This window comes from Bombus fervidus, chromosome 14 (genome assembly GCF_041682495.2).
Source record: "Bombus fervidus isolate BK054 chromosome 14, iyBomFerv1, whole genome shotgun sequence".
In the NCBI taxonomy this organism is placed as follows: Eukaryota; Metazoa; Arthropoda; class Insecta; order Hymenoptera; family Apidae; genus Bombus; species Bombus fervidus.
The window spans coordinates 6,287,753-6,310,927 of NC_091530.1; the positions used below are offsets into that span (position 1 = coordinate 6,287,753).

Genomic DNA, 23,175 nt, shown 5'->3' on the forward strand with positions numbered 1-23,175 from the left:
GTATTACATCTATATATGTACAATCTGTATATGTACATCTGTATATGTACAATTTAATTTCATATATGTGAACACGGATATTAGGGGTTAGGTTTCATTGCCCGACATCCGAAAATTGCAAATCGATTTTTATTTAACACTTTCCTAACTGAGACATTTTTGAAAATTTATAGAAATATTATTTTACTATTTGAAATTAATTTTACGATTTATGATATTGAAATTTCTAAAAATATCAATTGTTTAATAATTGAATATAACTGTGCAATTACCAATTATTATTGTAGATGAAATAAAGAATTCTATACTTCTAGATAACTTTTGTTCATCTGCAATGCAGATGTTCTTAAGAATTTTTTTACATATTTACTTTAGTCTTTTTAAAAAATTATATATTAAATGGTAATTAATAATAAGATATAATATTACGTACATATATAGGATATATATTTTATGAATAGATAATACGAACTTGTACAATACGTTTAATCCTTAGCCTCGAATACGTATACGATAGAATCATATTAAAATCAGGTATAGTACAAACTTTTTCAACACTTTGATCAATGAATTTCAATGAATTCCTGCCCTTTTATTATCTAATAATTTGTTATTCTTCTATTCTCGACAAAAGAAGTAACAATTAACTGTGAATTAAGTACATGCTTATGATTCAAACAAAGGTTTAAGCGATCGCGTATTTACGCGCGCTTTCGATTATCAACGTTGGGCCATTTTCGGATGATTCCGTCCGCCGATGCGAATTGTTGCGCGCCTGCACGGAAATAAATATAAGGACCACGTCAATTTAAAGAGTTTGACGGGTATCAAAAATAACAATATTCACTCAGTAAAATTATTAATTAATAATGAAGGATAAATGGCATTAGGGCTCGCGCTGGATCTCGCACGTAGTCATCTCCGCGTTTATACCAATCAATTAATCTTTGGGAAATGATGCCAAGCTAAGAACTACGTAATCTGCAATTTAGTTTAATCTAGATTATGTAAAATTCGCACAGTAGTTTTAGATGATCTCCACTGAACTATAATTTATTAGTGAATTAAATATCTCAAACATCCCAGTACAATATATGAAAGGATCACTAGTAGTTTGGCGGAAATTTTGGATTTAATCGTAAAATATTTTACTTAACATTTTTAAACCACAGTTAACTGTGATAATTGAGGCAGCGATAAATCTATTAATTTAAATCAATGTGGGAATTTCATTATAACGGAATTGTCAATCAACGAAGCAATTGTCAAAACATAAAACACACTACACGCTAAAGGTCTATATTTTATTACGCTAATTTTCCATGTAATATATTATCTACGAATCTGTCATGCGATTTACGAATCGCCGGTACACTTTCGTGACATTGTATTCTTTAATGTCTTTTCAAGACGTACATACGTATCTCAAATGTAATCATCGATACAGTAGTAAATTAAAGCTATTGTTCCATAATTAAAATCTTTCCTATCATAGTCTTCCGAGTATTTTCATTCTCGATTAATTTTATCTTCATTCTTGACAAACGCAAACAGGTTTTCGATTCGTTCTCGCATACTCTTCGTGGTTATATCATTATCGTCACACTTCACACGCTTCATCGATATTATATTGTATTGTGTTTGTATAATTGATTAGGTACGTAGCTGAATTTAAATATTCTTTTTCTTTCATAGATCTTTAAGCGATAAAAAGATGGTAAAATAATAGCAATAATATAATTATGCAATAGTTTTGAACAAGCGACTTATTTCAACTTTGCTGTATCATTATCATTGTTATTACTACCAATATCATATCAGTAAGTTCAACAATAGAAAATATTTCAGTCTTAAGCAAGTTGATGATATTATCGAATTTTAAAACTGAAGGTTATATCAAATATGCGATATACATGCATTAAAAGATGTTGGCACATCTTTAGTTTATTTCGCTTGATGTTCGTTTCATATCAAAATTATCGCGTTTGCAAGATATTAATGTAAATCAGGGAATAACTAATTTTAAGAACGACATTTTTCATGTTTGTTTCGGCGAAGACGTCAACATTAACGTAACTTCTTCTCCGTCATCTCCAGAGTTTGTCACGAGTTTTGGAAGCGTTTCAGTACCTTTTTTATTATCATTGGCACACGTGAACGTTGCATGCCCTATCATGTTTTCTAAAAGTTGTTCTTTCACTTCATCTGCATTGTTTATTAAAAGACCGTCTAAAAAGTTTAATAAATACGTATAAACATTTATATAATCAATAAAATATAGTACATTTTTTTAAAGATACGCATAGTGATCTAATTAAGATACGTTAATAAAAACATCAAGCGTACCGTGAAAGATGGAAGATACTTTATCCTCTTCGTCGATAAAGTGAAAATGTTCATTGTTCGCGAAAGCTTCGAAGTTATTAAACGTTCTTGGAGAAACGTTCATGAACCATAACCTCTTCTTCTCGGCGTTGACATTCGCCGATATTATCTCCATACCCTGTGATCCAAGAGAAAACGCGATCTTTCTATCTGTTCTTTACAGATTAATGATAAATCAAATTAATTACATTAATTCTCTCTATTACCTTGATCGCTGTATAGTCGATACTTTGTATCCTTTCACAATTGATAATAAATGGCACGTTATTTTCATCGTATTTGTGAATTATCTTCATCACTTTATTGCAAAAGTAATTTGCAGCTGGATAAAATAGTCCAGTGTCTGGTTTGAGTACTATATATTTGTTTCCAAGTTGCGTCTACAGAAGGGCAACGAAGGAAGCGTTTGATTTTTCACAAAAAGTATAGATGTGTTAATCGTTTTTAAATGTTAAACGTTTTAAAGTTGAAAGATGACGACGATACTGCGTAAAATTAATATAGTACAGGGTGTCTTAGAAAATATGGTATAACCGGTTATTTTATGATACACGCGAAGGTGAATTGAAAAAGCGTACAGCTTTTCCGTTTCAGGTTTTATTTTGTCGTGTATATTTGCATTTGATCAATTTTTCATGTAGCCCATCAGAGTGGAAAAAATTTGTTATTCAAAAACGGAATTTCCGATGAAAATATTTTATTGCATATTTTTTACTTATTTTTAATCTTTTATTTTAATTTTAATTTTTTTTTATTATTTTACAAAATAACCTCTTGTCTGATTATTTATTTTTCATGTATTCTTATTTAGTCGGAAGCTAGATAAGCGCACGAGTATTCGATAAATTCTCAACATATTCCGTTTTGATACGAAATGCAAATACTGACAGAAGTTTGTGAAGCGTATTCGAGTCAATGCCCGAGCAAAGATTCATTAGCATAGATATTATGAGAACGTGATAGTACAATATTATCTTTTACCTTACATTGAATTACTTCGATTTTTGGCCTAGCAGGCGATCGAAGGAAGAATATTAAATTGAACAGAGCACCGACTAAGAGTCCTAATTCGACAGCAAATATCACGCTAACTAGAAATGTCACTATCGCTGCAACCGCGTCCCTTTCTGCAATCAGGTATAGAGAATTATTCAACGTCAAATACGAGAGATTAATTCTGAAAAATAACAAAAACAAGTGCAGATTAATATTTGACAAATGTCTTAGTATACGTTATTTTTATACTTATCGTTAGACAGATATAAAAGGTATACAAAATTTGACTCGACTTTATTTGCTAAATCTCTCTCTCTCTCTCTCTCAAGTTAGTGCAAACTTCTTAAAATCGATCTTTTTTTGTCGTTCTACCTGCTGATTCTCTTACTATATCTTTTATTTTGATTAAATATTTGAACGTATACGATCACGTAGTAAAATATTTTTCTATAGTTTACAATTAGAGGAGTTTGAGAATTTAAGGAGGTATCTGATATCGATCGAGTATCTTATCTTAATTTGTTTGGACAAAAAATAAGACATGAATTCGCTTGGTAATTAATAAAGGATATTTGTTTCTGCTTTATCTCCGAGTGCACAGCAAATTTTTATTTGGAAGGAAAATAGTTTCGAAACTTTGAGAAAATATTTGAATATTCCCATTGTATTAATGTGAACTTTAACGTAAATTTTTACTGTATGTAAAAGTTACAACGACTCACTGCATCCTTTCCATAACAGACGTATTATCTTCAAGTCAATCATGAATATTACCGCGCTTATCAATACCGCGGCAAGAGTGGAACGCGGGATGTAATAGAAATATGGTGTCAAGAAACTCAATGCCATTAACGTCATCATTCCTGCAAAACATCCAATGTTATTATCCGTAACCATTTCTTAAAACGGGTAAGAAATATATATTATACATACGCGCAAGAGAAAATACAGTAAAATATTATTTATCCAAATTCCGTTTATTGAAACGAAATCTTTGTTAGTGTCTGACTAGTAGCTTCTGGCAGTTGAATCTACTTACGTGAACGTGTAATGCAATATTATACACGTATACAGGACAGAAAGAATGTGTTTCCTTGCGTGAGAATGAGACGAATAAGATGACGAATGAAAAACGAGATGAACGATAGAATAAGATTTTCCTCGTGTAGCCTTCTTTTCGAGAAAATCAAGTTTGAAAGGTCAAGCATACTTGACCGTTGGCTAATTTCTCAGCGGATAAGGGCGAAGAATCGGCAGTGGCTTATTCTACGTGTGAAAATAGATCGAGATAGTGGAATAAGATTTTCTCGTTTTTGAAAAAGTAGGATTTGAAAATTGGAATGATTTTCCTCGACAAAAGGACTCGCGTCTAATTTTTGGGCTTTTTAGGTAATTCTACGATATAACAGCAATGGGAAGCTGGATTCGCATAGTCAGAGAAATCGATATTACGAACGATTTATGTGTTGACTCTTGGAGATTAGGACGATTAATTGGCTGTGTAAAAGTTTTATCACGATCTTCCGCGATATAACTACAGCCACGTTTACAAGAGTCACGTAATACAGTAAATATTTTGCTTAAAATATTTGAAACGTATTGTACTTTTGATTTTCCCAGAAAGAAGAAACACGAACAGAGATCTGTCTGTTTTGTTTTCAATCGTGAAATTTGTTGAATACGCGTGTCTCCAGGTTCGCTCTTAATTAAACGCGTTCAAATTCTATTTTCTCGAAAGAAGTGATAGTTAGCGGACAGAGTCGGTGAACTTTTATTATAGCGAGCTCCAGTTCTATGAATTATTCGTTCTCCGATGAACAATGATAAATAAAGTTCTAGCATATTTTCTCTTCCAGCAATTTTCCATGTTGCTTCGTCTCGAAATGAGAATATTACCGACGTATATACCGGCCATAGGCGTTCGTACACCGCTGGCGGAGGCTACGGCGCTTCTGGTGAACGCTCCGGCAGTTGGCATCGACGAAACGAAACTTCCGAATATATTACACAAACCAAGCGTTAACATCTCTTGCGTCGCATTTACGCTGCTACCACTTGCTAAAAATATAAACGTCGTGTCGCGATTAATCACGTTCATGTAACCTTACGTAGTTCATTGATACGTGAAAACTATGAAATTTGTGGATCTGCGTACAAAACACGTGAACATTGCGAAATTTCTCTTACGAAGCGGTCTCTTTTACGTATTTTATCTTGGATTCCCGAATAATCTCCGAGTTCTTCGAGATCGTTGACGATACAAGGCGAAGTTCGTAAATTGTAGTTTTTGCGAATTTATGCGAACAACGCGTCCAAAAATTTAATGCGAATTTGGAGGAGCCCCAGTCGTTTTCTCGTCGAAAATATTATTTCGCGTTACCGTATTACTCTATTTCTCGCTTCGTACTATACGATCAAAAATATTTTCTTCCCTTTTTGCGACACTTTCGAAACAAATAGCTTGTCATATTTTATATGGATCATCGTGTTACGAGTGAATTTAAATAAACAGAATTTCTCTATATTGTAACATTTGATATTAAACGGATATTAAAATATACGTAAGCTTAATGCGAGGAAGCATTTTCCTCGGGGATATTTGCAGTAGAAATATCTATATGCATTCGTGATCTACGATGATAGATAAAAATCTGAAACCACTGAAAAGACGAATGGGATTTTCAGCGATGTATGTATGTACTAGGTTTAAGGTTAAGACGCGCGATAACACAGGTTTCTACACGTGGCAGATTTTTAAGTTTCGTTTTGTACTACAACATCGAATAGTTTGCTCTAATAAGTCATAGAAATTTGAGAATAAATTTTTATACTATTCAAGATTCTATAAAAAGCAATTCTAAAATCTTACGTTAGATGTTACGTAAATCATTTTTATTGTTTCAGCTTGTATACTCGACTATCTGAAACATCGACATATATTTCATAACACGTCTTTACAAAAATTTCAAGCAAAGTACGAACGGCATATTAGTCATCCATAAATCAAATAATCACCTGCCACGTTACGCGTATTCGACGAAACGAAACAAAAAAGAAAAAGAAATAAAAAAGAAACCTGTTCGTTTGTTTGATAAAAATTCGAAAATATATATTCGTAACAACGTTTTTTGAATACAGATCCGCAAGATTCCGACGATTTATGGTGCTTACCGAATGCTTTAGCAATGGCTACGTTTGCCAACACCGAGACAAGAGGCAGTACGATTATGCCTGACCCTAAATGGGAGCACATGTCTAGAAACGTGTAGGTCTCGTTTCCAACCTGAGACGAGAGCGGAAATACAGAGAGCTTGGGAAATCCTGACTGTATCTTTCCTTTAAATTAAAAATAAAATAAAATAAAAATAAAAGTCAGAAGGGAATAACGAATATTTCTCGTAGAAATTTTCTTACGCGTTAAACGCGCTGTAACGATTATAACGAAGCGAAACGCCTGTGATGGCATTTACTTCGTATGGAGGATTAAAAAAGAAAGAAAATAAGAGAGAAGGAAACGCGAACCTGAAAGAATGAACGGCGAGGATCCTGTCTTCTCGAAATAAAAAGCTATCGTTGAAGTAATCAGGACGACCAAAGCGTTGCGACAGATGGAAAGAAACCACAAGAACTTCTTCAGCCACGTCTTTTTACGTTTCTCCTTTGATCGATCATTGTCTTTCCCGAAATCGATGTCTTTCAATTGCTAGATGATAGAAACACGAGATAGATGGTTAAATCGAAAGGCAATTTATTTCCATATTTATTTCCATAAATAAATGCGGTATCTTGAAGGGACTTACTCTGAAGAACAGAAGGAACGCTATACTGGAAATTCCAAGGAGAAAATCTGGTATTCGTACGTTTTGCACGTTTTGAAATATCTTGCTCAGATTGTCGACGATATTGTGCGCTTTGAACTTCAATCCTAATAGTCCTTGCAATTGCGATATGATTATAATAATTGAAGTAGCCGAAGTGAAGCCTGACGTGACTGGCACCGATATAAAATCTACCAGGAAGCCTATATAAAAAATTTTATCGTTTAAAAAAATTTTATCGTTTAAAAAAATTTTATTACGAATGAGAGCGAGAGATGGTACGAACATAAAATAACGCATCATTGGGATACGTTCAGACGCAAAAACAAAGTGGAACGTTAATTTGCTGTTTGTAATATTTTTAGATATTATTTTAGAGTAAACGTTCATTTTATTTATCGTGATGTTGTATCGTTAACGTTATCGTTCAGATGCTATATCTAACTTGTATTTTTGCAGATTTTTATGCACTTACGAGAGATTTAAAAAATGCAAAAATATATAAAATATCGGATATATGGTACTTGTTGTAATATTTAACGAGCGATACGAATATTCGCTTGGCCTCTGTTTCTTTAATTGTACTACCAAGAGCATGAACACGCATAAATATCCGCGGAATATCGATATTCCTACATTCGTACATAGGATAGAAACCGAAGGATAGAAGTTAGAGATCGAACGAATTGCTACGAACACTAGCCTTCTCCGTTGAATCAGAACAATAATCGCTGTCACGAGCATGACTCGATTTACAAGAAAAGAGGTTAAGAGAAAAAGCGATTTGTACGCGTACTATGCGTAATACGTACATGGTATTTTGTCGAAAACACGCGAGGAAAGCTTGAAAAGAATACCAACGCGCAACAAATGTGTATTTATAGTAACAATTAGTTAAGATCGTTGTATCAACAATTAGTCAAGATATGGGAAAAACAGTATGTCTGTTTGTACTGCGAGTATTCTCGTTTTCGGCTTAGTTACTTCTACATTCCGGAGATTTGCTAATTTCACGTATCAAGAAACGTGTCTCCTACAAATAATTCCTCATGATTTATCTTTCTTAGATAATTGTTTACTTAGTCTTAGAATCGATTTAAGCGAGTCTTAATCTTGGATTTTCTATTAACTGTTTGAAAATAGTATCATCAAATTACGAAAGAACTGATTTATATCATAGTTTTTATTAGTTAAAATTAATTATGGTACCGAGTTTAAGACGTAGTGATTCAGAAAACTCGAGAAAGAGAAGCAATTAAAGGTTGATATTACCTGCTATCGACAGTTCGATATTCTCAATAATGGAAAATTTCCGAAAATATATCGGTTCGACGTAAAAATTTGGCAACACCAAATTTTGCTGACAGCAACGAAAGCAACGATAAATAGACAACTCTGATAATTTGAACACCGAGATGCTAGGAATTTTTTGGACGTAAAACTAGTTAGTTCCGGTCCTGTCCGTTTCCTCTGCCGATTTACAGTTCTTTTTATGTCATAGAATAATTTGTCCAGATCTAAAACTGATTTGTCTTTGCATCGAGCCCTTCAATTGCCATCATACTCGATGAAATCGAAAGTATTTTACGAGAATACAGGAGGTAATTCGTTAGGCGAATATTTTACAAGTTGGCACAAGGTAATTCGTTACGCAAGAAAAAATTAAAATTGTGAAATAAAGTTTCTCATACGAGGCTTAGTTTTGCAAAAACGTCGAAATTATATCTCGTACGAATTTACACATCTAACAATAAGATACGATATATGTACATATAAGAATAAGATTTGCGGAAAGATGATGCTACATGTAACGTCTATCGTCTTTGTATTTTATCGATCGAGAAAAGTACAAACGAGAGATTTTACCAACGGTGCCGTATATTTTATGAATGAAACGCTTATTTCAACTACGCGTATGCGTATGTACACGTACAGATTTTCATTTATCTGTCTGGGATCAACGAGTATTCTATGGTTTTTAACCTCTTTCGCGCAGTGTTTCAGAGATCGATCGTTCCACTCTTTTCGCATCTGAGAGTATTCCCTTGTATTGTCGAAGCAATTACTCTCTTGGAGTGGTTGAACGTTTCTGAAAATTATTTTGTCGATACGAGCCTAAACGTAGCAGGCCCATCAGCAATTCTACGCATCCAGCAAGAAAACAAAAGAGCACGATAAAATCCACTGGCATGTTTCTGGTATATTCGAAGGTAAGTAGCGCCATCAAGGACGAAGGACCAATCGATACTTCTTTGATCGTTCCCAAAAAGATGTAGACAAAGTTGCCCATTAGACACGAATAAAGACCATACTGCAAAGAATTGGACGCTTTATAATTTGTATGTTTATGTGATCTAACGTGGCAAGTATGAGAAGTAAACAGTAATGAATTAACATCGGGCGTAATCGGTGTGTTTCTGTTTGTACAGAATAATCTCGCAGGTGATTTTAGAAAATGTGGCCCTTGCACAAATTCATGTGCGAGGTATATAACACTCTCTGTCAGGGTTCTAGTAAAATTCTAATTTTCTAAAATTCTAATTCTAATTTTCTAGTTGAAAATTATCCATTTCACGTTACCTCGAAAACAGAATTTATAATTCTATGATTTTCTTGAATGTCTCTACGAGCGAACTCTTCAAATTTTTACCGTTTCGTATATTACAGGTTCCCATCGGAATTATAATAACACGTAACTAAGAAAAAGGCAACAAAAGCGAGAAATCAAAGTCGAACGATTCGAACGAGAGAGAACTGAGTATCGACAATATGAAAACCTTACAGATCAGCGATAACTATCTTTTGCTTCTAAGAATCTGAAGATTGGAATCACGACAGCCACAGAAAAGTAATCCGCAATTTCTTCGATACCGGCTGTTTATAATAAAAAGTTGCACATTTTCTCCTATTATTTAGCCCATAATTCATTACCATTGTTCCTTTGAAAGATACGAGAGAAATGTTCGAATATCTCGGTATTGATGGACAAATCATCGTCAATGGAACGAACAAGATAACATGTAAATAATAGTAAACAATAATATATTCAAGCAATAGCGCGATATGATAATTGGATAGGGGTGGGAACGAAGAAAATTTCTCGATCGACCAAGTAAGGAGTAAAGAGTAAAAATATACCTGAGCAGTTAAACCTGCGAGTGCAGCGTATGCTATACTTTGAGGGATCAAGGTTAATCCTAGGGAAAATCCAGCTACGAGATCCGAAATGGCATCCAAACGAGAGTATTTTGGCAACCAATGTATTATCGTTATATATTTAACAATCGAGCAGCTCGATTTGCTGTTATCCTTCTTAGACGTTAGAGGTTCCTCCAACGGGATAGACTCTTTCTTAGTAGCAGGCATTTCTTTGCGCGAAGAATCAGAATTCTCAAAAATATTCGCCGATGATACCGATACTTAACACAGACAGTTAAATTATTCTGATTTGTACGTTCGGTCACTTCACAGCAACATTAGAATTGAATTGGAAGGGAAAAGGCAGAGTAGTTGTCTTGAAGAAGGCCTGTTACGCACTGATCATGCACCTCGCAGCACTTATGTTCATACACCACGAGCATAAACGCGGTTCTGTCTCCCTATCAGCATATCTTCATCGCTTCCAAATTATTATCATTTGATGCGTCTTCCGTTAAATCTTAAGACAAACATCTGGCGCCAACGAAATTCTCATCTTCGTCCGATACTATAATCATTAAGTAACGCTCAGCTCACGTGCATTGCTTGTTGATATATTGATAAAAATTACCAATTAAGGACAAAAGCGTTGGGTCATGACCAATCTTATATGGCGGGGAGACTCGTGTACTTTATACTTGACGTCCCTGTATTTAACGACGAACGGTGTTTACGTTCGAGCGAATTAGGTAGAACGTGTTAATTCGCCTACGCGTTTCACGCAAATTTGCTGGAGATCAACAAAGAAAATTGGTAGAATCGGGAGAAAAAGTGACTCGGTGCCAATGTTTTATTGCGTTGTTAGTTCACGCTTTCGTAGTGCGAATTAAGATATTCCTGGTGTTCTCTGGTTAAGATGCGAGTAACTTGGATCAGTGGCTTACGCTACTCGCCACATAATCATCTGTACATGTATGCTTAGAAAGGTATAATGTATTTGAATTAATGTTAATGTTTTAAATGAAAGTGCTTTTACATGCACCTTTTTTATTATTCGAATGCGTATGTGTACGTAGGTTTAATGTATTAAAGAGTATCATCGAGTTAACGTTGCGTTTCATTTGCAATTTTATTTTGCTTCGTTTTTCTTTATTTTTTTTTTTTCTTTTGTTTGATCAGTTTATATGATTGTCTTTACTATCGTAATTACGAAAGGAAGGTTCAAGGATGTGCACGATATTTATCTTACCACTGTCTCTTGCTTTATTGCGATCTATGAATTTGATGAAGTTTGAAGGGATTTAAAGTATTCAAAATGACATGCCGTTTCTTTTTATTAATTACGCAGACCCTTACTGGATCTCTGATTTATGCATTGAACTTTGGTAAAGTATCCATTAATATCGTAATATTTTATACTTTGATAGAATAGCTTAGCTACTTTATTTACGTTGTTCGATAATTTTGCATTTGCATAACTTTTGTTTCGCTGCTTGATCCGTATCTGATGCAGCTTAACGTCAATTACATCGGTTTTAGTTACAGATATAAGTTAAGTCGGACAATAAGGTCGTTTCAACGAGCAAAATTTTATTTTGCGCGAAGTAAGTAGATGAAAGTAACTGGGAGCTATAATTTTCGATAATGGTAATATAATAATAATAATAGTAATAATAATATTATTAAATGACAACAATTGCTAATAATAATTATAATAATATGCTATATTCAGATAATTTCAATAAAATCTCTATGTAAAAATTCAATTATAACACAATTGATCTGTTTCGCGATAGTATCGTATTTTGGAATTTAACAATATTTCTTATTAATGCGAGTCGAATTGCGAGTCACGTTAACGCAACTTCTTATTAACCTGATCGATTTGTTCGTCGATCCTCTCCGATGTTCCGCGAAACTTGTTTGGTTCCGGCCCAATCATTTGTATAAGTTGCGGTACATCTTGGCCGCTGATCTGCGTGAAACGTGCCAATGACTTCATGCACGCGTACAACTGTTCTTCGGCAGGGCTGCCATTGAAATATTGCAACAGTGCCATTGTCAATTCTACAGCGACGTCATCGAACACCTATACATTTTATAAAACGAAATCACGATTAAAATGAAATCACGATTGTTTAATTACACATCGAAGACTGCAAAACGACAGATAGAAAATGCTAAATAATAAAAAAAAAGATCCGCTTCCTCGCTCTTCGTAAAGGATAGATATAAATTAATTAATATCCGAACTGAGGCTGCTTTCTTTGATTATTCGATGTATGTATAATGCAAAATTAAATCGATGATGATGACGACGACGATGACGAGGATGATAATGATGACGACGATGATGGCGATGAATGTACAGTTATTTAAATCATATTATTCCTACTGATAAAATGTACATTTGCGCAGTTCATGGATATGAAATCGTAAATTTGTGATGGACGACTTACCGTAACGTGCGGTTAAATTATACATACATGTTCAGACAAGTACCTTAGAAATGCTGCCTTTTGGTAAAAGTCGCCGCAGATTTTTGCTTTTGTTCATTTTCTGAAAACACAGTATCCGGTCTCTCGATAGGTATCCATTAATTCCAACTGCATCGCAACATTGTATACATGTATACAAATACAAACGAGCAACGAGAAAACGTATTTATATATTACTTGAATCATAGCTATTTATAATAGGGAATTGTTTTTGGAATGATATCGTTGCTCGTCCGTGAATCAGTTACCAAATTTGATACATGGTTAAAGTACCTCTCACGGTTTAATACCTTTATAAGTACAGCTAATTTATTAATAAAGGCAGCACTTCTATCCGCGAGAAAGAAAGCGTCACTTTGTTTGTTGGATTAGTTAAAAGGTGATATTAAAAGCGTTCGTTATGCGACACTGCAAACTACACGTTATTTTATCTTAGAATTGCGCGCTGAAGAATTAGGATTTCCTTTCTCTCTGTTTTTCTTTTCACGTTGAATATTAGATGTGTAATCAAAACGAAACAGGAAATTGTTAATTGGATAGGAAGGATACAGACCACAGTTTTTACCTCCTTGCAGGCAAGATTGTGAATAATAGCGGCACCACGAATTTGCAAGTCAACCGAATTGGAAAGCAACGAATGCACTGCAACTTTCGTCGTTACCCTTATGTTACTGATATTTTGAGTTTGATGTTGCCATTCCGATATATACAACAACCATTCTGAACTACTAAGGTTTTCGAACATGTTTGCCAACTATAATGTATAATTGAAAATTAAAAATTCGTTAAATTTATCGATGCATACAGACGATTCTAATTTGCTTACAAATTGTGCAAGAGGAAGTTGTTCTTCAGCAGGATGACGATCGATATCAAAAGCGTAATTCATAATTATATGTTCCCTTCTGTCCTGATGCAATAGTAAGATTACGTCGTCCTTTAACGCAGCAACCGAAAGTATGTTCAATAATTTCACCCTTGCGTCACTTGTTAGAGCTTTATCGTACAGTATTCGACCTAAATACAGAATTTGTCTTTGATACATACTCTTACAACGAAGAATATCGTTTTTCGTCGTCTTACCTACGAAATTTAAAAAGTTGTCTCCAAGTGCCCAAGAACCCTCGTTCTCCAAGACGTACTGTCGAAGCTCATCCATGCACACGCGTTCCTCTTCGTTCAATTTCCCGTCCAGCAGCTTGACTAACGTCTGGTACTCTTCTTTGATGTCTACCGAGTCCTTAAAAACAATGGGAGGATCTCGATGACGTTTCCTTTCTTCCAGTTCCTTTTTCTCTTCTTCCTCCATCTGCATCACTCTGTCCGATGGTAGCACCTCCGTGCTCTCGCCGTTCGAAGCTTGCATTTCGCTCAGACTTATAGCACCTAAATTCGTACGAAGACGATATACCGATAAAGAGAAAAAGTAAATAAAATATACAAGACAGTTAAGAAATACATGTATCTTATTTTACGAAATCGATATACTTTCACTTTCCGCCATGTGTGTACAATTACTGGGTCCGGTACTATTGCTATCGCTCGCACCACTATCCTTGCTTCCTTTTTGCTTCTTCTCCTTCTTCTTCTTTTTTTTCTTTCTATCTTTTTTCGCGAGTTTCTCGTTGATCTCGTTTCTCCTTTCTTCTAGCGCGATTGAATTTAATCTGCCATAATAGTTACATCGTACTAAAGACAGTCACAAAAGGAAAAGAAAAGAAACGAAAACTGATAAACGAGACGCGAAAAGCGTTTTACCTTGCTTCCTCTATAGCCTCATTTAAAAGTTGAAATTCCGGCGAAACCTCTCTATGATTTCTTGGTTCAAGGAATGTTGGATCAACTATAAATGCTCTACTCGCGCTACTGCACAAACCTTCTATGAGTCCTCCAATCTGTTGTCCAATCGGTCTAAAACAATTTAAATTTTAATAAGAAACGAAAATTAAGAGAAAACTAAGGAAAGTATCAAATTTAAAGGATAATAATTCGTACGTTTGTAGTATTTCCTCTGGCAGATCTAGGATGTACTTGGGAATATCCTGACCCACTAGAAAATTACTGACTTCGTTTGTGAAGCTGTTGCAGTTATGTTTGAAGAGGTTGTAAGTACCCGGGCTGTAATTTAACGACAAATAACAATCATAGTAAATATAAATGTAAATACAAAATCATAAGTAGCAGCTCGTAAAAGTGTGTGGTCATAAGATTAATTATCATAATTAACGATATAATGATATAAAATAAACTCTATTTGTTATTTGTATCTAGTTATACTGTATTTAATTATTTGGAAGATTGTAAAATTAATCAGACGATGTAATAAATAATGAATTAATTTGTTTTATTTCTTATTATTATTGATAAGATTTATTGAAATTTTCGGACGCCTAGATTCTACTTTATTCGATGATAACTCACGCGAACGTAGACACTCCCAAGCCGTTTATGTATTCGAAGAAGACAGAATATGGCAGGTACGTCTCGCCGATTCTTTCCACTTTGTGCGGTTCTCCTAACACTGTGCCACCCTGAAATAGAGAGTGAAATTAACCGCGTGCGATGGTTGATGAGCAAAAAATTGGTGAAAAACGCGTCAATGTCAATTTTGCGACAGCCGGCTCAGCGGTGAGTGTGCTTCCACCCCCTCTGGCATTAGCGTGCACGTAATTTTAGAAGCACGACAAACTTGCGCTTCCCTGTAAGAAACGCTTAAAATAACCGCCCACGGCTAGTGTATCGGTGTTGCATTCTGCAGCAGAACGTAGGAAAGAATGTGCCAAATAAAAGAGAGAAAAAAGAGAACGGGAGACGCCGAAAGTGGCTCAAAGAGGAAGATCAACAGGAAGCGACGCCTCTCGAAGAAATTTCATAATCGAACAAAATTCAACGAATGGATATTGAAACGAACCTAACGTATGTACGTGGATTGTCACAACTAATAACAAATACATATGTACAATTATTAAAGCGAGTGAAAAATAAGCGATACAGGTTATCACGATCGACACGAAGAAAACGATCAATTGGAAATTAAGTTATACGAATTACCAACAAACGCGTATGATAACAATCACCGTAAATAGTACAACACTAGAGTTTGCTTTCGTTGGAAGCATACTAAAACTATTTTGCACCTGGTCGAGTCGTGCGAGAAGAACGATGTCACGTCTGATGGAGGGATAGAAGCGGAAGATCAAAGAGACACCGGAATCGGTAAGAGCGCGATGAACCGTTTTCTCGTCAAGGAACCACTCGAATACGAACTGGCGTCGCGGCACCTCGAGATTCGACGCCACGCAGCCGGCAACCGTAACTCAAGATAAACGAACGATATTCGAGTTCGCATGGCAGGCAGCGCGCACGCTCTTCATCGTCGCTGTTTTCGGTTTGCTTTTACTTATGACGTCGCGTCTACTGTACACATCAAACAACACCTGCCAGCTGATCGTCTACCGCAGTAACGGTCGCGTCCATGTTAACGCCGGTCAAGTAGCTCGTTCGTTCGTTCGGTCGTTCAACAGTGAGGCAAAACGATACGCGATGAACGACGAACGACGAGAAACGAGCGGGCAACGATGCGCGATCGAACCTTAGAAAACATTAAACTTGATCGTAGATTATCGATCTATCTTCGTATCGTTTGTCTTGCATCCAACTTCTCGATCACATTTGCGCAACTTACAGTTAGTTTCCAGCACTCGACTAACTTCACGCACTTGATTTAGACTTCTAATCTCGGTCTGAGAATTTTGAATTTGAAAACATGGCTCGTTTCAAGTACGTCTCGATCCGTTGCTAAATATAGATGGTGGAAACCCGAGGATTTCACGAGATGGTAGCATTTTTTGTTTTCGCCTGCTGAGAGATCGACGAGCTGCGTTATACACGACTACGAGCAGAAGATTTAACGGATCGATCCTGCTGAGCCGAGAAGAGACTTACCGATAGCTTTCGTCTTCGTAAAATCTAGACGATAGGGCCATGGGATGGAAAGAGCCATGAGAAAGAGTGAGGAGTGAAAGAGAGCGAAGTAAAGCTTGAGGGAATTATTTTTAGGTTCAACCAGACCAAATTTAGTACCCACTCCGTGTCTAGCGTATCGTATGGCCAGAATGACTCGCCACTACTACTAGCGCGTGGCCCGATAGGTCACCATTTCGACGATGGAGAGATGCATTTCGAGTAACTTAACGCTTAATCGTTCACATCGTACGCGTGGATATTTATCGATAAATTGATAATATTTTTATCTACACGTCGCTTCAAGAACGTTATTTTCTTTCTTTTTCCTTTGTAAATAATTCTACGTTTATACAATAATATACTCACGGGCCGAGCAGTTTGAATTCCAGATGGGCCGAAGAAGTATTCTCTTCCGTAAGCAACGATCGCCGTGTGCCATATGCCCTCTACGTGTTGACCTACGCGTGGATAACAATGTTTTCTATTATCAGTATTCATTCATCGATTATATAATTTATCTTAATGTATTCGGTTTTCTACGAATAAACGAATTTTCTTTTAAATATGCATGCGAATTATCTCAGTATCTTTAGCGCTGATCGAATTTTTATTAGCATCTATGCCATACTATGACGCTTTACAGATTTCTCTGTGCGTTTTCAACGTACGCCTATATTATAGAATTCTCCACCTGTGCTTTGTACGTGAATTATTCTAAGAAGCGTCTTCACAATATTTCGTGACTTTTCGTTTACAAAATTATTTATGTACGTCGCGATATCGTTCGTCGACTCGGATGCAAAATTTACGCAGTGGACGCTTTGGGCGGACAGTTAGAACATTAGAAGTCTTGCATTGCGAATGTTTGGAATGGCCTAGTTATGCTAATATTACATCGAAATTAGTACAGTCATATTTTGATAATTTTAGCACGGGTCTCGTTGAAATCGCCGACACAGATTTCATCCACGCTGTTCTTACCTGGAACAGTTCACCAACATCGGACTTGATGGACGACAATTTTCACCAACAACAGCTTTAATCGACGATGGGTATTAACCGATAACAATAATGATCGAGATACGTCTTCCCTAGGTGAACAAAGGTAGAACGCAGATTGATGTAATGCTCTAATACCCTAATATTCTAAACCGAACTATTGCTCGGGCTTACTATAAACAATTGGTTAAACCCTGTATGAATCATTGCTGTTGTATTGTTACTATTATTATCGCTTAAAGCTGTCGTCGATCAAGTCTGGTATCGGTGAATCGTTATCGATAAAACAGCGTTGGTGAGTACATATCTAGAAAAGCCATACGTGCAACGACGGATCAAATACGTATAAGTATTATAAAAAGTGATAGCATAGGAAATAGTTTTAAGAATCTTTTTTACTATAATATGCCTTAGGAATGAGAAAGATAAAAAGATTAATCGTTATTTCAATTTACGTGCTGCATAAAGTTAGTTGTATCAGGGACAGAATTTACGATATCAGTTGCATTGATGCAAAGATACTTGTGTTTTGGCATTCATATGGCCAAGTGAACTCGTAGATCGCGGTAAATAATGCTGCTCAAGGACCAACGAACTCTTCGTGCGATACGATAATATCGCGCCAAGTCCTTGCCGCATAAATTCGCTTCGTAAAAGTACAATCTCAGTTTGCTTGGACGAGGTTCGGGCTCGTAATCGTCGGCTCGAGTCTCCTTCGACCTAGTTTCTCATCGCGGGAATAGCTAAGCACATCCGCGATTATCTTATTGCAACGCGTTTCTGGGAGGGTCGTCGTGGTGAAATAACCGCGAGAAATAGCTGCTACAGCCGTCCGGCTCGACAATTCACCACTTTCAGAGATTATGCAACATTTCACCGCATCCTAACTAATTCTCACTGACTTTCCGTTAATTTAGGAACAAACTTCCAATACGTTAAATATAGTTAAACGGGATACATTTCTTTGATATTATTGCGTAACACTGATATTTCGTTTATGTCAAGTACAAAGAGAAACAAACTTTGTTTCATAACATAGTAGCCTACAAACCTATCGCGATAAATATGAAAAATATTTAATAATTCGTTCAACTCTAGCTCAATTAATTATTCCGGAGTTTCGATAAGTATTGAAGAAATTCAAAGAGCGGAAGTATACTACGAAACAATGAACGTATTTATGATTCACAACCGCGATACGTTTACACATCGATTGACTAACAAAAGAGAAATAAATTGCAAAATGAATTTCGTTTCACTGTGCGCTCTTTTAATCGATTCAACGAACATCGTTATTCTCCTTTGTTGTTATTCCGCATTGTCTGGCCTCCGTTTTATTATTTTCACGACACATCTATACGCAACACGTAAGGTTAAACATTTTTCATTCCCGCTTTCAGTCTCTGAACTTCGTTCTTAGGATTCGTTTTCCAGTACAATGCGTAGACAAGAGTACAAACCGCGTATTTATTTGTTTGTAAAGAGAATCGCGTGCAGTGTGAAATACCAAGCTCGCGAACAATTACAAGTAGTGGCTTCTAAAAATAGATCCGCAAGCTCGGCGACTGATCGTGAGTGGCGAACGAACCTTGGATACATGACGTAAACGCCTCGCGGAGACACGTGTGCGTATGTTGTATTTTACAACTTTTCCGTGGAATTTCGTTCGAATCGAGCGCTTTCTCCCTTCCTTCTTCTCGTTACTTCCGCATTGTACCGCAACATGCGCCCAAATTTTCTTCAAATAGATTCTTTGAGCTTTCTGTTTCACCTTACTTTCCATTGATAATTCCTCATTGGATATTACATCTTATCGTTAGCTTCATCAAGATATGAGATTGTGCGATAATAAGAAGATTGTTTGTAATATGACACGAACTTAATTTTACTGAAAAATAATGAATAATGAACAATCATAATTTATGAAAATAGAAGAGTTAGCAAAAGAAATAATAAAATAACGAGGAAAATAATGAGAGGTAATAGGCGTATAAATTTTAAAACCACGAGAATCTTGACTATAAATGTTCTCCCAGCGCTGTACTCAGTATCCCAAATTTAGAATAAATTAAGATCACACGAAACAACAAATCTAATGACGGTCCCAATGACGAACAGGCCTGTGCCAAGTTACCTTTGCCCTACGATTCGTTTCATTTCTATGATTGTTCCTCTTTAAATTGCTTCGATTCCTAAGATTGCACGGTACAGTTTTTAATTCCTCTATTCTAAGATAACTTTTGGCGTATTTGTCAAATTTTCTATAATCGTTTATTCGTTATTAATAACCCAACTATAAAGGAAATTTGTAAATTTTAATATTCAATCAGAGTTTTTTAGAACATGGAACTCGTTTCAAGCTTAATACTCTTTACTGGTAACAAAAGGAAAGTTTTAATTATTGCAATTATTAAACTAATAGAATATTTATACTACTGTAATTTTATAAAATTCACAAGTCACGTATTAATAACATAAAATATTTTGATAATCGTTAATTGTTAGTTTTCCTAAATGATATTTTCATTCATAAATTATTCATCGAAGAATCATTGACAATAAATTATTCATCAATGTAGTCATCGATTACATCATTCAATTGTGGTCCGTGTGTATTTTTAATAAATAGAGAATTGGATTTTGCGTATGTCGTTTTTGATATTTGTGGCTCAAAAATACCTAGTTGTTCCTGTTTACCTCGCACGTACGAACTAGAAGAAGACGCTGAAATGTACCTTTAAATAACGCATAACACGGCTTAGGTGGTACGAACGAGGCCACTAATTCATATTTTTCTTGGTAATAATCATTCATCATTTTGTTACATTTCGATGCCAAAACACCATGCATCACACTTGTCTAAAAGATATTTTAATTTACCGATGACGAGTCTAGACATCATAGAGGCGATACCCTTCGTAAGGTCATAGATATATAATTCCACGGTTGTCTTCACATCTTCCGCGTTTTCCATCTTGCCTAACTGTAACAGAAATGGATAAAAATGCTTATTTCAGACAAACGAGATTTCATTAAAAAAAATATCTAATAAATAATTTCAATATCAGCAAGTACATAAAGAAGTACGTTCTCCTTATTTCGTCTTCATGTTTGTATTTTTCCAGATATCTTCCTTTTTCGGAATACTTTATTCATAAAACACGTAGAATACACAAGAAGTAGTAGCATTACATTGAATACTAAAATCAAATATTTAAAAGCTAGCTATATTTTAATAACTTCTACTGAAATATAACGTTAATTTCGAATCACACAGAAATGAGAAGAACAAATCACACAGAAATGAGAGTTAATAATAATCAGATTGCAGATTTGTATGCATTTATGCGAAATTTAAAGATGCAAAGATACATTAAATGTTCATTGTAAAGAGCGCGCCATGATTTTTAGTAGGTGAAACAAATGTCTATCTAAATTCTACTTCTTTACTTGTATTTATAAAAATATAAATTTACAGAAAAATCTGCGACCAGTAATAATTATTTTATAGATCGATCGATCGGTATATATTTCCCGCGTAAACTTTCGTATCATTCATAAAATCTTATCGTATCTTATGATCGAGAATGTGCTATCACGTCAAACAAATGAAAATCGAATCTGATTGGCCAGTACAAAATCACCAACCAATCAAAAAAACCATCTACTTAAATCGACGCTTCAGCTTTTGTCACAGTCGAGTGAGAAAAGTCATGGTTGTGAACGAGTCTCGTAAATCGCTGAACTTTGAACATTACTTAAATCTATATGTGTTTGATCTTCCTACACGCACCTTCTTATACTCGCTCTAACGGATGTAACAAGTACAAAACGTACTTAAATATGTATATTGATTGCCCTATAGAACTGAAGTCATTCACTTTGATAGACAAGTTTGAAAGCCTTGTTTCGCGGCTGACACTTTTCTCATCCCGCATTAGATGGAGCGCACAGTGTGCGCAAGATCAATTCACACCTACACTACCGGCTAAAAATATTAGACCACCTGATCTTATTGTTATTTTTCACGACCGATATAACACACGTAAATCTATGGCGATATTTATTCATTTATGTTTTTATCGAATCACTTAATATGTAAATTTTGTAATAAAAGCTTGTTGGCAAGTTACTATCCGATAGCTAACGTACAGTTCTTAATATGCTAGAAATAATTTTTCATATTTGTACATAAAAAAAGTATACTTAATGCTGTTTTAAGCCATATTTATTGCAGTAATATATTCAAATACAATACTTAATAAAGGAATTTATTTATAATAATTTGATAGTTTCTATCTGAAATATATATATCCGATGAGTGGATAGTGAAATTATAAAAATAGAGAGATTTTAATCACGTACTTTTCATACTCGATGATTACACATAATAGATTCAATATATCATCATCCTGAGATGAATCAGCAATACATGACGGACTGGCATGAACACGTTCAAACTCATTGATTACGCGGCTTTTACAAACGCGGTATTCTTTCAAGATCCTCACATATATATGATAAACAAAACACTGTCAAAAGTTTGATACCAATCAAATACTTGTATCTATACTATTTAAAATTTCCACACATTTCTAACGCAAATTATCTACATCTCTATATCATACATCATACAAAACACAAATGTAAAGCTAAAAATACACGTTTAAAAGCTAAATTAAATATAAGCTTAAAAATAACTAGATGAAATTTGGGAACGAACTATAGGGTTAACTAATAAGCGAGAATCTATGTAAAGAAACTAGAAAGCGATTAAAAAAATGTCTTACCTATCTTCTTGTTTTCATTCACGATATTTCATTGACGATAATCTACTAACAGGTGGATAGATTATCAGGATAATATCAACTAGGGATAATAGAAAGGTAATCGATCAAAGGAGTGAGAGGTAGGATCACTTGACGTTGGTACGTCAAAATGATCCAACCAAAATTGGTATTGGATGATGATACAGCACAAATGAGATGTACACCTCCTGCTTGATAGCTACTGGCTAGCAAATGCAACTGATCGCGGCGAAATGTTCGCCAGAGTTAGAGACCAGTGTGGAGACACGGCGCGGTAGTCGTACTTGCCAGGAAGAAACGGTAAAGAGGTAAGAGGGTCATCGCGCGAAGGCAGCGCCTGCCTACCGGCATCACGGCCAATAACACAATACATTAATACTCCAAAAGTCGCATTTTAACACATTGGTTGACTGCCATACACAATTTTATATATTTTTTACTGAGAGTCACAATAGATTGAAATATACTATACCATAAAAAATAATTTTTGCAGAGTATTATATTGTATTTGCCTATTTTTTCTGAAAATATTATATAAATTATTTACATTGTTAAAAATTTGTTAGT

General features: G+C 35.2%; 2 protein-coding genes and 1 long non-coding RNA gene across 7 annotated transcripts; 1 reads left to right on the forward strand and 2 right to left on the reverse strand.

The window, feature by feature from the left end:
* Positions 1–1,289: 1,289 nt before the first annotated feature.
* LOC139993939 (sodium-independent sulfate anion transporter) lies at positions 1,290–10,565 on the reverse strand. Its single transcript, XM_072016136.1, has 11 exons — positions 10,338–10,565; positions 9,315–9,510; positions 7,182–7,402; positions 6,904–7,084; positions 6,553–6,717; positions 5,278–5,439; positions 4,104–4,244; positions 3,367–3,512; positions 2,592–2,765; positions 2,347–2,503; positions 1,290–2,229 (listed from the first exon to the last, which is right to left on the reverse strand). Exons 1-11 carry the CDS (start codon positions 10,563–10,565, stop codon positions 2,039–2,041), a joined length of 1,962 nt encoding a protein of 653 aa, XP_071872237.1. The 3' UTR covers positions 1,290–2,038.
* On the forward strand, positions 8,554–13,589 carry LOC139993941 (uncharacterized). 2 transcript variants are annotated; one of them, XR_011801489.1, is made up of 3 exons: positions 8,554–9,118; positions 9,196–9,409; positions 9,867–13,589. It is a non-coding gene; the product is annotated as an uncharacterized lncRNA (long non-coding RNA). The 2 variants fall into 2 exon arrangements; XR_011801490.1 differs by having other exon boundaries at positions 8,554–8,838.
* Positions 12,041–22,813, reverse strand: LOC139993930 (uncharacterized). 4 transcript variants are annotated; one of them, XM_072016114.1, is made up of 12 exons: positions 22,591–22,813; positions 20,681–20,783; positions 17,168–17,259; positions 15,257–15,366; positions 14,831–14,953; positions 14,594–14,746; positions 14,324–14,502; positions 13,919–14,221; positions 13,662–13,852; positions 13,401–13,589; positions 12,840–12,896; positions 12,041–12,426 (listed from the first exon to the last, which is right to left on the reverse strand). In XM_072016114.1, exons 2-12 carry the CDS (start codon positions 20,772–20,774, stop codon positions 12,193–12,195), a joined length of 1,725 nt encoding a protein of 574 aa, XP_071872215.1. In that variant the 5' UTR covers positions 20,775–20,783; positions 22,591–22,813; the 3' UTR covers positions 12,041–12,192. The 4 variants fall into 4 exon arrangements, with proteins under 4 accessions (XP_071872215.1, XP_071872217.1, XP_071872216.1 ...); XM_072016116.1 differs by lacking the exon at positions 12,840–12,896 and having other exon boundaries at positions 22,591–22,811; XM_072016115.1 differs by lacking the exon at positions 12,840–12,896 and having other exon boundaries at positions 13,389–13,589; positions 22,591–22,809.
* Positions 22,814–23,175: the final 362 nt, after the last annotated feature.

Excerpts from the sequence above, each read along its gene's own strand:
- LOC139993939 (XM_072016136.1), bottom strand. The coding sequence starts at position 10,565 with ATGCCTGCTACTAAGAAAGAGTCTATCCCGTTGGAGGAACCTCTAACG. Across the intron at positions 7,403-9,314 it reads GATGGGCCTGCTACGTTTAG|GCTTCCTGGTAGATTTTATA; the intron begins GCTCGTATCGAC and ends TTTTTTATATAG. Across the intron at positions 5,440-6,552 it reads AGCCATTGCTAAAGCATTCG|CAAGTGGTAGCAGCGTAAAT; the intron begins GTAAGCACCATA and ends TTATATTTTTAG.
- LOC139993930 (XM_072016114.1), bottom strand. The coding sequence starts at position 20,774 with ATGGAAAACGCGGAAGATGTGAAGACAACCGTGGAATTATATATCTAT. Across the intron at positions 17,260-20,680 it reads GATGTCTAGACTCGTCATCG|GTCAACACGTAGAGGGCATA; the intron begins GTAAATTAAAAT and ends ATCCACGCGTAG. Across the intron at positions 13,853-13,918 it reads CAACTTTTTAAATTTCGTAG|GTCGAATACTGTACGATAAA; the intron begins GTAAGACGACGA and ends TTCTGTATTTAG.